Raw genomic sequence first — 17,041 nt, forward strand, 5'->3', positions numbered from 1 at the left:
TGACCTCTGTGTGCTTCATCGGCTGGTGGTGACTCACTCTACTGCATGCCTTTGTCATACATTATTGTTATTGTTACTGTCAATCTTATTATTACTGTGTTGTTAATCTGTACATGCGATATCTATTGCTTCATCTGTCCACATCTGGAAGAGGGGTCCCTCCTCTGCAGTCTTCCTGAGGTTTCTCCCACACATTTTTTCCCCTGTTAAAAGGGTTTTGGGGGAAGTTGTTCCTTATCCGATGTGAGGGTCGTGCTGTTCGCAGTACACAAAGGTCAGAGGGATATCGTCGATGTGCAGATTGTAAAGCCATTTGAGACATTTTTTGTGAATCTGGGCTATATAAGAATAAACTTGAAACTTGTAATAAAAATGTAGGAAGTGGTGTACAGTATGGCTTTATTGAACTCTTATTTCACTGGCGTAAAATCAGAGCTTTTCCAGGATATGCACCTGTTTTGCCCAATCAGACTTTGTTTTACAACAAGTAAATATCACACCTGTAGTTGGGATTCAACTACGCACACATCTTGTTTACCATGGGAATTATCATGTCTGCAGACATGGTTAGGGAGGAAAGAGTTGGTACACAGATAATTCAGAATAATAATTTCAAGCAACACTAAAAAAACATACACTTTATTTTCTTGGTGCAACTGCACAGTTCAGTTTTTAATCCCATATTCATTCTACTACAAAATTCATACAAAATAAACATCACTGTCAGCAAAACTACAACAAGTACCCAAGGAGCAGTCATCAGATGTTCCAGAACGCTTAAAGTACATTTCCACCCCACGTATAGAAGCAGACACAAAATGAAGTTGTTTATCTCTATTGAATCTGAATTGCTCCAAACTGCAATTTGTTCCATTATTGTGTGAGCACTTATGAGCCATTTAAAATGAAATGAAAAACTTATCAAAAGAAAATGCAGGACCTACCTTCGTAGTTTTAATTTTAACTGAATGTAAATTTACTTTGTTTACTTATTCAGCAATATAATTTATTGAGTATTTTATTTAATGCCATACTCTAATTACTAAATATATTCTTGTATTCAGTTCCATTTTCATTAATGTAATTTGCATAAGGATGTTCTACATACGAAGTTTTCTTGACTGAAGAATTAGCAGTTGTACATAAGTAGGTTCATAAGTTGGTGATTAACACCTGAGCTGTTTTATATAGTATTAAATGATAAGTGCTTGTGTTAATATTAGCATTTTTATAAAGGTATGCAAAGCATAAATTTGATGGGTGAACCAAGCCTCCTCATGTCAATGGAATCACTTATTTGCAAACCTGCTTTAATTGAGACTTGTATTTCACAAGATTTTCAGTGGCTCAGTGGATACATTTATGATGATCACTCACTCACTCACTCACTCACACACACACACACACACACACACACACACACACACACACACACACACACACACACACATTGGTGCTCCCACAGCAACCTGTCTATCCACTGAAAGGAACACATTTTAGGTATGCAGTCACAGTTTACATGATTTTCTTCAACAGGACAAACTTTGCTGTAGCTGGTTAACGGGTTCAAACAGGAGTATTTCTTCACCAAAGATCAAATCCTAGGTAAAAGAAATCAAAGTAATAAAATAATGTAAGATTGTGTAACAATTACTTCTAATTTATTATACTACTATTTACAGAGTTACTTCCATGAGAGCAGCCTATAGCTTAATAAGCTACATTTGCAACCCTAACCCTCCCAAACCCTGCTTATAACTCGCACCAACTTTGTTTCACCTCTGCTTTTGTGAAGGACGCAAAATATTTTTTTTTGCAGCAGCAGCTTCAGTATTAATCAGATTAAATATGAAATTGTACAGGTCAACACAAAAATAGATCCTTTCTTACGACCGTAATGTAATATCAATGTCAAATACCATAGGACACCATGTTCCACCTGCTCTCATTTCGCTTTTCTTTGGTTGATCCCTGACTGATGCTGATTGGCCATTTGTCATCACCTGACACTATCAATCTGTGTGAATGTGTGCCACTCGGGCCACCTGCTGACACTGAAGTAAACTCGACTTACCATAGAAGATTTGAGCATGTTGTTGAAAGGATTGAAATGCTCGTAAGTTGGCCTTTGAACTAAAATTTTTCTTAGAGATCAAGTGTGATCAGGTTGTTTTCCTTCATTGTAACGGGTTAGATTATTACTGAATGCTTTTAAATAAGGAACTAGGCTAAGCAGAGGGTTGAAATATGAGCCTTGATAACAAACAAAAAAGACTTTACATGACCCTGAATCATATATCAAACAAATGTTTGAAGCTGATAAATGTGGTGAAGTTATGGCCCCACATGAACCTCGCAGTGGTTTCCAACTAGTCACTGCCCTCTGCTTATCCTAGGAAAGGCTTACTCTGGTTCCACACTGGACCAGCCGTAGGCTGGAGGCTTATAGAGAGGTTGTATTCGTCACCATTTTTTCCTGTCCAGCAGCCTGACATCTAGTTTTTAGACGCAACAGCTTTTGGGGTGCCCTGCTTTCTGTGCCAGGGGTGATGAAGTGTGTTGGACTGTGGTGGTCTATGCACCCCCTGTCAGTCTTCTCTCCAACCGGTCCAGCTTGGCCAGATTTTCCTTCAGAAGTTTGGAACCAGGGGTCAAAAGCAGAGCTTGCTGGTAGTACATCCTGGCTGCTGCATAGTTTCCCTGCACACACATGTAATAGACAACAAATCTATCAAGGTTCAGTTATCGGTTGTAGACCCCCACCCTCATCCATTCATCGTTCCCTGAACGTTGAATGGATGAGGGTGGGGTCATTTGCCCCTCACAGTCACACAAGTTCATTCTGCACCACTAGTCCTATACTGTACCACTAGTCCTATACTGTACCACTAGTACTATACTGTACCATTAGTCCTATACTGTACCACTAGTCCTACACTACAGCGGTCCCCAACCTTTTTTGCGACACGGACCGGTTTCATCTAAGACAATATTTTCACGGACCGGTCTTCACTTGCTCGATAATCGTTAATGATGCCAGGACAACTGCAGTCTAATAATAAATAATCCGCAGTGTTTTTATGTAAAATGCAGACATCAACAGACAATAAACAACCTTTTTTTCATAAATTGATAATATACCTCTCTTTAAACAAAATCATTGTAAGAAATTATTATATTAAAAACTAGATTCAAGTGCCTGCACTGATGAGGTTTATTTTGAAATATAGTGACTTACAATCAGTGTATTCATCGAAGGAGAAATACTGATCATTTACAATAAAAGGGTGAACAAGTTAATCAAATAATAATAATTACAATAATGAGAATTAATTTCAAACTCAAAGCCCTGGCTTTTAAGACATCTGAGCAGGTAATATTCTAGATTCTAAATTGAATTTTAATGCTCATATCAAAAGTACAGTTCAGAGTGTTTTTTATCATCTAAAGAACATTGCCAGGGTAAGACCATTTTTATCTCAAACCAATACACAGACACTAATGTATGATTTTATTACTTGTAGAATTGATTACGCAACGCTCTTCTTTCTGGTCTCTCCAAAAAAAGCACTACTCCATTACAACACCTCCAAAACTCAGCTGCACCAGTTCTGACGAGGACCAGAAAGACAGCTCACATTACACCAATTTTAAAGTCTCTGCACTGGTTACCTGTACGCTTCAGAAGAGATTGTAAGATCCTTTTAATGGTTTTTAAAGCTCTCAATGGTCTTGGTCCTAATTATTTATCTGATTTGCTTTGGGGCGGCAGTGGCTCAGCGGTAGAGCAGATGTCTTGAAGACGGATCACCCGGCCATCGGTGGATCGATTCCCGCTCCCGCCACGACATCCCTTGGAGTGTGAGCTGACAGTGGAGGTGTCAGCTCACCTCCCAGCCACTGCCGAGGCACCCTTGAGCAAGGCGCCGTCCCCACCACAAGCTGCTTATTGGGGCGCGACCTCCGAGCGCGACCCGTCACTCTTCCTCCCTGGACTAACTGCATGATGACAGGCCCCTAGTGTGCTGTGTGTTTCAGGGGCCTTGTTCACAACACTGTGTGTGATGTGCTGTATACTAACAGAAATGCATGTACTAAAAAGAGTGTAAAGTGAATTTCCCCTCTGGGGATCAATAAAGTCTGGATTATTATTATTAACATATACACCCACTAGATCTCTCAGGTCTTCAGTCACCGTCCTTTTAATTACACCAAAATTTTTAACCAAAACATGGCGAGGCCTCCTTTTACCACTACAGCCCACGTTTATGGAACAGTTTGCCTGACGACCTGAGGAAAACAGAGTCTGTGGACATTTTTAAAAGCAAACTCAAGACCCACCATTTTAACTTGGCTTTTAACTAAAAATGTATTTATCTATTTATTTACTTTTTTCTTTAAAGTACAACTTTTAACCTTTTAGTCTAGATTGTGTGTGTGTTGGGGATGAGGGGGGATTTTTCCTGTGTCAACTGTTTTTATATTGTTTTTATATAAAGCACTTTGGGCTACTCCCTTTGTATGAAAAGCGCTTTATAAATAAAGTTTGACTGATTGATTGATTGATTGATTGATTGATTGATTGATTGATTGATTGATTCGGGACCACTGATCTAGGGGTAATGGGAGACAATGACACCTGAAGTCTGTTCAGGACGTCCGGTCTACTCCGCAGTTTGGTTTTCTTTATGGTCCCTGCAGATAATCCCACTTCACAAAGACAGGACGTTGGAAATGGAAACAGGGTTTTAGATACTTTTTGGGCGATCTCAGGATAATTTTCCTTGAATTTAACACTGGCGCTGTTGTGGGCGCTTAATTGTGTAGGTTGATAACCTGTCAGGTGACTGAGACCTGTCAAGCGGGACAGACGCACATATTCGTCTGTGTGTCATTCCACACAGGCATCAATTTTCAAAATAAAACATCTTTCAGACTCAGAAATAAAATGGAAGTAATGTAAATTATTTCTTAATTTCTGTGCGGCCCGGTACCAAATGACCCACGGACCGGTACCGGTCCGCGGCCTGGGGACCACTGCTATATGACACCACTAGTGCCATACTACACCACTCACCTTATGTCAGCCTCTGTCTCAGCGTGTTGGTTAAATTGTACAAGGATGCTGTGTTTATTAAAGACCAGTTTCAACACGTCAAGTTTCAGTTTCTCTGATACCCCCACCACATATGGGATGATGACATCTCTCCTTTTGCCTTCCCTCTCTCTCTGGTCTGTTTTGTGTTGCACATAATGGTAAATCAAGCAGCACGGTAGCGCAGTGGGTAGCACTGCTGCCGCATAGCAAGGCGATTTCAGGTTTGCGTCCCGCTCTATGTGGAGTTTGCATGTTCTCCCTGTGTCTGCGTGGGTTTTCCTCACACCCTAAGCCAGCTGTGATAGGCTCCAGCTCCCAGCAACCCGCTACAGCGGATAAAAGCGGCTAGACGATGAACACGCATGGAAGACAGGAAATCCAAAGGCCTGGAAATCCCTCCCCCAATTCGGCAACAGCTCACTATGGACATTATACTCAATCTGCCTCTCTCCTCTTTTTCTCTCCCTCTCTCTCCCTCCACCTCTCCCCCTCCCACTTCCCTTCTCTCTCTGCCCCCCCCCCCCAGTGTATTTCTGTATTCCCAATCAACAGGTCAAGGCGGATGACCACCCTTAAGAGCCTGGGTCCTTCCCGGAGTTTCTTCCTCAATGAGGGAGTTTTTCCCCGCCACTGTCACTTATGCTTGCTCTGGAGGGCACTGTTAAGCACTTTGAAATATCTTCAGATGTGATTAAGCGCTATATGAATAAAAGTTGATTGATTGATTGAATGAATGACTGAATAATGGTGAGTCAGTCTGTGTCAGTAGCTTTCCTCTACCCTTCTATGTAGAGCGTTCCTTCACCTTGGCTTTTTTCAGGACTGTGCAGTTCAGATTGGCAGGAACAGGTTTATCAATGTAGACGTGTAGAGGATATTCATCCACTGCAAGACCCTACCCCACTGGGCGGAAAATTTACCTTCGACTACTATGAGGGAGGAGGAGAAGATCACACTCAAAACATGTGATCACACTCAAAACATATGATTGAAAGGCCCAAATTGGGCTTTTGTTAAAGCCAGCAGAAGAAAAAATGGATAAGAGGAAATGAAGACAGAGGAAATAAAAGTGGAAGACGCAGTCATCCCATATGTAACTGGGGTATCAGAAAAACAGACATATTTTCCATCCATCCTTAATCTTGAAAGAGGCGGATTTTTGCCATTTTACCAGACACCTTTCCTTCTTCTTTGGAGGTTTTGTGTTATATTATCATCATTATTATTGTCACTATTATAATTATTGATAATCTTTCTTTCATTTATTTGATTCAGAGGATCTGACCTGTGGCTGAGTAATGACCTGATTGGGCTAGCCACACTTACTGCATTGACTTCACTTCACATACTTATTTTGTGTCACTGCTGTTTGCTTCAGACTTAAGGTATTTTCGTGACCTGTGCATGAGCCTTGATGAATGTTCCACAACATCTTGCCCTTTTTGTTAGCAGGACATTTGGTGAGATATGAATGCAAGAGTGACAGAAAGATTATATAAAATATGTTGGGGGTTTTTCTTTATGGAATTGAAGTGCTTATTGTGTTTATTACCTTCATGTGCTGAATCCCACCCATATTCATCCAGGCTTGAGACTGGTCAGGCTTGAGTTCAACAGCCAACTGGTAGCTCTAAAACAACAAACATACGGACAGACAGACAGGGATCTGAGTTATATTAGAGAGCCACACCCTTCCAGTCTGTGATCTATTTCCAACAGAGAAATTCAGAATACAGCCTTTGACTCTTCAAAGATTTAATAGCTCATAAATGTGGATTATAAATGGCATAGTTCATGTTGTCCCTTCAACCAAAAATAACCCCGTAAACCAGATACATTTAAAAACTCATCTGCCACGTCAACTAAACACATGTAGGTGACTACTGCAAGAACAAAGCTAACTTTGTACTAAGGAAATAGCACTGGGGCAGCACAGTGGTGTGCTGGGCAGCACAGTGGTGAGGTGGGTAGCACAGTGGTTAAGTGGGTAGCACAGTGGTGAGTTGGGTAGCAAGGTTGCCTCTCAGCAAAAAAGTCTTGGGTTCAAAAAACCAAATTGATAGCCCTGAAGGACGGGAAAATTAAAGATTAGGTTTGAAATTTTTTTTGACAGAAATCAGGAATGTAAAGTCAAACTGTGCCATAACGAGAGGACCTAAAGCAAAAGCAGGCAGGTCATGGTGAACTAAAAGCAGTGGTGGGCAGTCAGGGCCTGCAAAGCCTTCTTTGCTTTCCTAGCAACCAGGAATCATGATATTTATGATAAAATTTATTTTTATTTTATTTTAAAAAATTATGATAAAAGTTAATTATATTTTAATGCATTTTCCTTAAATATGTGTCCAGGTATATACGGTGGGACATAATATGACATGGAGCAACATTGGGTCAGTGTTCTATTATTAGGTTAGAGAGGTTTTATCCAATTAGAATTCAGCTAGCTTGTGTTGCCAGGTTGAATGAAATCTGCCCAGGGTCTTCAGAATCGAGAACGCTGCCGTCCCTGCACTGTGAGTGAACGAGAACATTTAGTTAACAGACAGATGCAATAGCCAATCAGATCATGAGTTGCGATTCTAAGGCCATCTAGCTATTCTCACGATGTCCTGACATGTACGTGTCCTGTGATTGGATACTCACTCTGAGAAGGCGGTGCTATGCAGACACACATTTGAAAAAAAGCTCGGTCCGGTAAGAGGAGGTCGTCTGATCCCTGAACTAGCTAACCTGTACTGGCAATGTGTTCTTGAGGAAAGGAGAATGGATTTTTTTTGTTTAAATAAGCCACTTGAACAGCTGTTTTAGTGAGTAAAAGCATTTTATTTATTTAATTTTTCATATTTAATGTTCTTATAATTGAATTGGTCTATTCATTTATATCAAATCAATTACAACAAAATAAAATGACAAATATACCAAAAAAATAAAAAGTTCTTGCTTTTCCGCAATGTCGTAAATAATGCAGCACACTAGTGCAACTGTGTGATTGTAGTGGAAATACAGTAATCCCTCGTTACTCACAATTAATGCGTACCAGGACCATCCGCGAAAAATTTAATTCCATAATATAACGATGAAGTATTTATTTTTTATTTATGGTAATTTAAATGTTTATGAGCCCTCCACATACTGATACTAAACCACCTTATATCTGTACTACCTTTTCCCACACCCAGTGTTTCTTTATTACATGAAAGTGTGCTGCGTTCCGTGAGTCTGGGAACGCAGCGCACACACGGATGCTGTCAGCAAATAACATGCGTGTACGGTATCACGTGATTACCTACTAAAAATCTGCAATGTAGTGAAGCCGTGCATCTTGAAACGCGAAAAAGTGAGGGGATTACTGTACACAAAGAGACTTTTTATTATAATGCTGTCATTACTGGAAAATGGCCCGTGTTATTAAACGATTGAGGTGATGCAACATCTACTTGTGTGTTAGTGTATTTCTGTATTTTTGTTTCTCCAGCTGTGGTGTCATAAATGATGGTCATTTCAGTGGGTAAATGGCACAGTCGGTTTTATTCTGTGACGTAGTTGTGTGACGTCTATAAAAGGTGTGGCCGTGGGTTCTTCGGTGCGAGTGACAAGAAAAGGAATAGAGCTGACACGTCTTCAGAAGTGATGGTGTTCGTCCCATTTGAGAGACGTTATAAACGCCTCAGTCCTGGCTGGGTTCCATGGGCAGAGGCCTGGCCACCAGGCACTTGCTTACAAGCACCAAGCTCTCTCCAGTGTAAGGTCCATACCAGAAGATATCTTCCTAAACATTTCTCTGTAAATAGGTAAGTACAGTGAAAAGGAAATTAAGTGTAAGAGACAAATCAAGGGCAGTACCTCAAAAGCTCGATCCAGCTGGTTCATCTCTCGGAGCTGGTTTCCCTTGGAGAAATACAGCTCTGCTCTAACTGTCAGATCACTGGGATTTTGCTGCAACGCTTTTTCCAGAGCATCAAGAGCCTAGCGCAGACAAATAATGAATTATAATTAATCAAAACAAGAAGGTAGCATTTGCACAAAAAAGCCAGGACCAACAATAAACAGCTGCTTCAAAAAAACTACTTTGAATTTAGTAAAAATATGTCTGTAAATTTCCAAATTAAATGATATTTAAAAATCTGGGGTTATTTCTTTTTTTTGTGTGTTTGATGAATTCTTGAATTATTTTGATGAAGGCTGAGTACATCATAGTTGTGCGGCCGTGGAATGCACTTTCTGTCATGCAAATATTGCAATGCACTCTTCGCTTTTGTCTTCTTAAAACGCTTCCACACATTTGGGCTCCATCGCCGACGGGTAGCCGTGATAACAGAGCCCGCCTGTTAGAACTTCAGGTGACATCATGTGACCATGATTACCATGACTACATGTGTGTCAAGGACAGAAAGGCAGAAGCAGCAGTGGAAGGTGCAAAGAAAAAAAAAAGGCACGTTGACTATGAAATTAGTTATCGTTGATTTTAATAGTCAACAGAATCGTGACTCGTCGATTAGTAGCAGCAACGCGACTGTGCAGGACTCCTGAGTGTAACTGGACATGCAGTGGGTCATCTCACCTCTGTATAGTTGCCACGTTTGCTATAGATGGCCGACAGAAGGCGGTAGCATTCAATACAGCGGCTTTCTCTTGAAATGATATCCAGGGTCATCTTCTCTGCTTCTGTTGCGCGATCGGCCATGGCTAAAACCTGAGCCTATTAAGAGATCCAGAGTGCATGCATGTGACAACAAAGACAACCGTTTGGTCAGGGTTTCAACGTGTTTGAGGCAAGACAGATGTAACAAACATTCAGCCTAACTCAAACTTTAACTCAAACTCTAATCTTGAGTATTCACCCAAAAAATTGAAGACTTGATTGACATGCTGTTTTTACTTGTCCCCAAAACAAGACATCATAGAGAGATTTAAATCCTCACTTGAGTTCTCACATTCATTTTATTATGGAATGGAGGGTCATCTGTGTGTGTGTGTGTGTGTGTGTGTGTGTGTGTGTGTGTGTGTGTGTGCGTGTGTGCGCGTGCGTGTGCGTGTTCACCAAGGCCAGCCAGATGTCAGTGCTGTCTGGCTGAAGGGCGACTGCCTCTCTGTACACCTGAAGGGCCTCTTCATAGCGACCTGTGTTGTAGTACAGCGCGCCGAGTGGAGTCAAGATGTCCACTTTCCTTGTCACCTCTAGCGCTCTGTACACAAAGGTTAAAGGTCACAAATATGGCTTTTCGTGTTGGTGCATCTGATTACTGTATAAGTGTGGGGAAATATATTTACAGTGATGAAATATGTAAATAATGAATAAAACATGTTTTGTGGTGCTACTGACTTCACTTTTGAGAGTACAGTAACACAGATCTGTTAATCAACTCTCTGGGGGCTCCTTTGCTCTTCATGAATGTCTGTGCCCTTCCTCTTCCTCCATTTTTCTGAATGCATATGTTTAACGCCCTGCCTCCTTGCACCCATTTGTTTGTATATTCCATCTGATCTCAAGACAACTGCCCTTAGAAGACATGACTTTCCCCCACTATCTGATCCGACTACAGTTAGTCCTCAAAACTACCAAAACTCAGTGATTCACTCATGTAATAGATAAGTTTTCCTTTATTTCTATTCAGTTTTAAATGCATTTTTTCCAGTGATTTAATTTAGCTGGTAATATACAAAAACTACAACAGGGTGAATGAACACAACCATAGTTCAAAGAAACAGTTATAGCACATACAAATATTCTGTTCACCTCTTATACCAAGACTCAGCTTCTTCGTTCTCATTGGATGATCGGAGCAGACGTCCGAGGTTCACCATTGCAACATAGTGAGCTGGTTTGAGTCGGACGGCCTGCTGGTAGTGAGCGGCTGCCAGTTCCCCCTCTCCTGGACGAGAGAGCAAAGAGCAGAGAGGAGGGGAACAGAGCATTTCAATGACAAAATCCAGGATGAACAAAGGAATGACAGAAAAAATTAACGTGCATCTCAATAAATTAGCGAAAACCTAACCTAAACCAGGTTAATATAGCTAATTAATATGATATAGCTAATAATATTTTTGATCACACCCTACTGATGTGTTAAATAACTTGCATAGCAGTAACTACAGATCGAGAGAGTGAAATAGAGCACTTGAGTGACTGAGAGGGAGAGAAAACATAGTTGAGAGATTTTACACACACACACACACACACACACACACACACACACACACACACACACACACACACACACACACACACACACACACACACACACTGGTGTGGAAAAAGTGTCTACCTCCTTCCTGATTTTTTTTTTTTGCATGTTTGTCACATCTAAGTGATCCCCACACTGTTAAGTTTTAATGGGAGTTGGGGGGGGGGGCATCACCTTTTCACACAGGTACATGTACTGTAGTTTTTTTAAAAAATTTCACCCTTAATAGTAAAAACATTCCTTTCTCATTTGCGTTGTTTTTGACTAATATTTAAATCTGTTTGATGATCTGAAACATGTAAGTGTGACACACAATACGATATAAGAAAGGGGGCAAACACTCTCACACCACTGTATGTCAGTAGATTACAATATTGTGGAAATGTTTATTCATTTCAATAATTCCAAAAGTAAAACAAAAAAACTTTGTTAATTGATTACAGCTGATGAAACCCTCACTCATCAGTAATTTCTGATCAAAAACAAAGTCTGATGTTACTATATTTAACTATATTAATAGTCTGAGGTAAAATGTTAGTTGCTCCCGTCTCTTGCCTGGAACAGAGGCTGATAGTATCTAAATTCTGAAGTGTTTGTCTGATGCAAGCTATGTTGATGGAAACCAAATGTTGAACACACAATAAAAGTCAGTGGCTGAACGGTTTTCTTACTGTAAAGCTATGTGTAGTATGTCTATTTATTAGAGCAGCGGTTCCCAACCTTTTTTGCGACACGGGCCGGTTTCATCTAAAACAATATTTTCATGGACCGGTCTTCACTTGCTCGACAATCGTTAATGACGCCAGGACAGCTGTAGTCTAATAATAAATCATCCACTGTGGTTTTATGTAAAATTAAGACATCGACAATAAACAATGTTTTTTTCATAAATTGATAATAAACATCTCTGTAAATGAAATAACTGTAAGAAATAATTATATTAAAACCTCGATTCAAGTGACTGCACTGATGAGGTTTATTTTGAAATATAGCGACTTACAATCAGTGTATTCAATGGAGGAGAAATACTGATCATTTCCAATAAAAGGGTGAACAATTCAATCAAATAATAATATTTACAATAATGAGAATTAGTGGTTGGGGATCGCTGATCTAGGGGTAACAGGAGACAATGACACCTGAAGTGTGTTCCGGACGTCTGGTCTAATCCGCAGTTTGGTTTTCTTTACGGTTACTGCAGAAAATCCCGCTTCAAAAAGACAGGAGGTTGGAAATGGAAACAGGGTTTAAGATAATTTTTGGGCGATCTCTGGATTATCTGTCTTGAATTTAATCCAGAACACTGGTGTTGTTGTGGGCACTTAATTTAGGGTTAATGGCTGGTAACCTGTCATGTGATGGAGACCTGTCATGCAGGACAGACGCACGCATTCGTATGTGTGTCATTCCGCACAGACGTCACTTTTCAAAAACATCTTTAGACTGGTGAGCAATAAAAAAAAAGAAAGTCAAACTTTCTGCGTCACCCGGTAATGTCCCGTGACTCGGTACTGGGTCGCGGCCCGGGTGTTGGGGACCACTGAATTTGAGAACAGCAATGGAAATACGTTTATCCATAAATTCCAGGGCCACTAGATTCAACTCACCAGTATCCACCAGAAACACTCCGTAGTTGTTGTGCAGATCAGAGCTGTCTGCACAATTCTCTATACCTTTCAGATAGATCTCATTGGCTTCAGCAAAACGCTTCTGAGGGAAAAGCAGACGAAATTTTACACGAGTAGAGCGAACTTGACCAAATATACACTAAACTGTTTCTCTAGTAGTTTGTTACAGATGTCTGCAGAGACATTAGTCAACGACAGCCAATCCTACTTTCATTCATTCATGAAGCAATGAGCGTAATTCACTTATGAGGTCAAATAAGGGATTGTGTGAGTGAAGGTGTGCCCTTATAGCCTTTTCTGAATGTCTCACCTGATCAGCGTAGAGTGACGCTAAACTGGAGTAAGCATCAGCAAAATGAGGGCCGAAGCGTATCGAGTCTCTCAGCAGTGTCTCAGCCTCTCTCTCTTTTCCTTGCGACCTGAAATACAGCATCACCAGTGCCATCATCATCACAAATCCTCACAATTTGTTTTCATTTTTTAAAATTTTATCCTGTCTCCAACCCAAAGTGGGATGTTCAAAAATAGAAAGATAAATAACAAACACCAGTTTTGGGAGGCAGTAATGCAGTTTTTCTGTGGATGTATGTCTTACTTGAGTAGGTTCCCCAAGTTAAACAGAGCGCGGTTATGCTGAGGATTTATGTGGAGTGCTTTTCTGTAGTAGCGTTCAGCCTCTAGTGGGTTACGAGTTAGAGTCCCCAGGTTGTTCATGGCACTGGCATGGTGAGGGTAAAGCCTGAGTGCAGGGAAAGAATGGCAGCAGAGGGGAATGGTAGAATTATAGAATACAGTACATTAATTTAAATAATACGATTATTTGATTTTAAAGTACACAGGAAATGCAATGGGGCAAAATCAAATAGTGTGTGTGTGGAAGCTACATTCAACAAGCTTTTGGCGAGGGACCACAGAGCATTCATTAAACACTACAGTAACTACAATAATTTAGGACAGAGCATCCAGGGCATGTAGTTAACAGAAAAAGTTTACTGTAAATGTTTTTAACGAAAAGTATAAAGCACATTATGATACAATAAATCTTGCCAAGGTTCATTCTTAAACATTGTGTCATTGTGAGGGCTCTGCATTCAGTTATCCCAGATGAAAGCAATTAAATGGGTTTCCTCTGTGGGTGGTGGGGGGCACCGTTACAAATGGGGTGAGGAGCTCAGTCACCAGTGAGGAGCTCTACATCAGGAGGGGCCAGGTGAGGCGGCTCGGAGATGTGTTCTGGATGCCTCCTCAACACCTCCAGAGTTCAAGCAAGTTGAATGATTTGACAGTAAGTAAAATGTTTTTTAGGATTTTCTACATAAGTTGGGGAAAGGTTCAGTGTTGAGTTTAATGTTGCACTTAAACAGACCCATGGATGAAACATGTTTAGGAACAGCTTTATCTATGTTCTGTGTGACTTATGGTTGTATCAGTACAGCCTGAGAGCTTTTTCTAAGTCAGACCTGAGGGCAGTGGTGTAGTGGTGAATGGCCTCCTGGTGCCGGCCGCTGTCCTTCAGGAAATTTGCGTAGTTGTAGTGGACTTTGGCATTATGAGGAAGAGTCTTGATGCCAGAGCTAAAGGAAGAAAAACAAAAATAAGAGGGAGATGAGGACAAAAAGGAGGTATGAACAAAATCATTGTGAAAAAGATACAATAGGAGCTATCTAGTTAGCTCTCGCTCTCTCTACTCACAGGAAAAGGGCCTCCCTTGAGAGCCACACTTGGTTCTGCTGGACCGTCTTCCACGAGAACAGCAGGAGCAGTATCAGCATACCAACACTGAGGACCGTGGTGCCCAAACGTCCCAACACTGAACACAGCCGACCGAGGCCATGAGCCACCAAGATACAGTAACCCATACTGACAAAGGAGACAAAGAAAGCAAGGTTTAAGCACAATCTATAGGCTTCTGTCTTGTATTACCGCAGATCCACATCTTCTCAGCAATTTTGTCAATCATGAGCTAACAGACAGGTCCTTCTCAAAAAATTATCATATTGTGATAAAGTTAATTATTTTCTGTAATGTACTGATAGACATTAGACTTTCATATATTTTAGATTCATTACACACAACTGAAGTAGTTCAAGCCTTTTATTGTTTTAATATTGATGATTTCGGCAAAAAAATGAAGAAAAACCAAAAATCCATATCTCAAAAAATTAGCATATCATGAAAGGGTACTCTAAACGAGCTATTAACCTGATCATCTGAATCTACGAATTAACTCTAAACACCTGCAAAAGATTCCTGAGGCTTTTAAAAACTCCCAGTCTGGTTCATTACTCAAAACTGCAATCATGGGTAAGACTGCCGACCTGACTGCTGTCCAGAAGGCCATCATTGACCCTCAAGTAAGAGGGTAAGACACAAAAAGAAATTTCTGAGTGAATAGGCTGTTCCCAAAGCACTGTATCAAGGCACCTCAGTGGGAAGTCTGTGGAAGGAAAAAGTGTGGCAGAAAAAAGCTATTTTTGAATCAGAAACTGCGGCAGAAGCGCCTGACCTGGGCTACAGGGAAGCAGCACTGGACTGTTGCTCAGTGGTCCAAAGTACTTTTTTCGGATGAAAGCAAATTTTGCATGTCATTCAGATATCAAGGTGCCAGAGTCTGGAGAAAGACTGGGGAGAAGGAAATGCCAAGAAGCCTGAAGTCCAGTGTCAAGTACCCACAGTCAGTGATGGTCTGGGGTGCCATGTCAGCTGCTGGTGTTGGTCCAGTGTGTTTTATCAAGGGTAGGGTCAATGCAGCCGGCTGTCAGGAGATTTTGGTGCACTTAAAGCTTCCATCTGCTGAAAATCTTTATGGAGATGAAGATTTCATTTTTCAGCACGACCTGACACCTGCTCACAGTGCCAAAACCACTGGTAAATGGTTAACTGACCATGGTATTATTGTGCTCAATTGGCCTGCCAACTCTCCTGACCTGAATCCCATCGAGAATCTGTGGGATATTGTGAAGAGGAAGTTGAGAGACACCAGACCCAACACTGTGGATGAGCTTAAGGCTGCTATGGAAGCATCATGGGCCTCCATAACACCTCAGCAGTGCCACGGGCTGATTGCCTCCATGCCACAGTCATTTCTGCAAAAAAATTCCCGACCAAGTATTAAGTGCATAATTGAACATAATTAGTTCAATGTTGACTTTTTTGTATTAAAAACACTTTATTTTGTTGGTCGGATGAAATATGCTAATTTTTTGTTTTTTCTTTATTTTTTTGCCAAAATCATCAATATTAAAATGATAAAAGGCTTGAACTACTTCAGTTGTATGTAATGAATCTAAAATATATGAAAGTATAATGTTTACCAGAACATTACGGAAAATAATGAACTTGATCACAATATGCTAATTTTTTGAGAAGGACCTGTATCTACTCAACCCTGTGCCATTCCCCCTGGTGGTGCCTTTCACACCAACACACCTTTAGGTCTCATGGGTGATCAAACTGTGTTGTTACTGTAGGAAGCTGTAGCAGCCACACACACAAATTAGGCTAGCTGACCAATACACTGCACCATTAAATGACTATAACTGACTCGCTGATGAGGAATATCACTTTAATAGTCTAATTGACCCCCCCCCCCCACAAAACACTAGAGGTAAGATCGGGCCTGAAAAATCCAGCCGGACCTGAACCAAGCCCGACGGTATTAAAGCCCAACCCGGCCCGACCCGAACCGAGCCCGACTGTATTAAAGCCCGACCCAACCCGAACATAATTATTGACATTTTGAGCCCGATCCGGCCAGAATTTCGGGCTTAAGATTTGGCTTGGATCAACATCTCTGTTGATAGCATGGTGCAGTATCTGGTTGCTACAGAGGTAGTCCAACTCCTCCAGGAAGGCACATCAATACTTGCCATTACAAGAAGTTTAGCTGTGTCTCCAGCACAGCCTCAAGAGCATGGAAGAGATTCCAGGAGACAAGTAGTTACTCCAAGAGAGCTGGACAGGGCCGTAGAAGGTCCTTAAACCCTCAGCTGGATTGGTATCTGCTCCTTATAGCAAGGAGGAACAGGAGGAACACTGCCAGAGCCCTACATAACAACCTCCAGAGGACCACTGGTGTGAATGTTTCTGACCAAACAAACAGAAACATGCTCCATGAGGGTGACGTGAGGGCC

General features: G+C 41.0%; 1 protein-coding gene across 3 annotated transcripts in view; it reads right to left on the reverse strand.

The window, feature by feature from the left end:
- Positions 1-402: 402 nt before the first annotated feature.
- Positions 403-17,041, reverse strand: part of tmtc1 (transmembrane O-mannosyltransferase targeting cadherins 1) — a 58,085-nt gene continuing 41,446 nt past the window's right edge. Inside the window, exons 9-19 of one of the 3 annotated variants that reach the window (XM_068306431.1) lie at positions 14,601-14,768; positions 14,369-14,482; positions 13,504-13,647; positions 13,219-13,327; positions 12,888-12,990; positions 10,833-10,968; positions 10,137-10,281; positions 9,657-9,794; positions 8,939-9,061; positions 6,651-6,728; positions 403-2,700 (exon numbers count right to left, since the gene is read on the reverse strand). In XM_068306431.1, coding sequence (XP_068162532.1) covers positions 2,575-2,700; positions 6,651-6,728; positions 8,939-9,061; positions 9,657-9,794; positions 10,137-10,281; positions 10,833-10,968; positions 12,888-12,990; positions 13,219-13,327; positions 13,504-13,647; positions 14,369-14,482; positions 14,601-14,768 — 1,384 coding nt within the window. In that variant the 3' untranslated portion in view covers positions 403-2,574. The remainder of the gene's footprint in view (positions 2,701-6,650; positions 6,729-8,938; positions 9,062-9,656; positions 9,795-10,136; positions 10,282-10,832; positions 10,969-12,887; positions 12,991-13,218; positions 13,328-13,503; positions 13,648-14,368; positions 14,483-14,600; positions 14,769-17,041) is intronic. The other 2 variants (XM_068306430.1, XM_068306429.1) reach the window with 2 other exon arrangements.

The sequence above is a fragment of the Antennarius striatus genome, chromosome 22 (genome assembly GCF_040054535.1).
Source record: "Antennarius striatus isolate MH-2024 chromosome 22, ASM4005453v1, whole genome shotgun sequence".
Lineage (NCBI taxonomy): Eukaryota > Metazoa > Chordata > Actinopteri > Lophiiformes > Antennariidae > Antennarius > Antennarius striatus.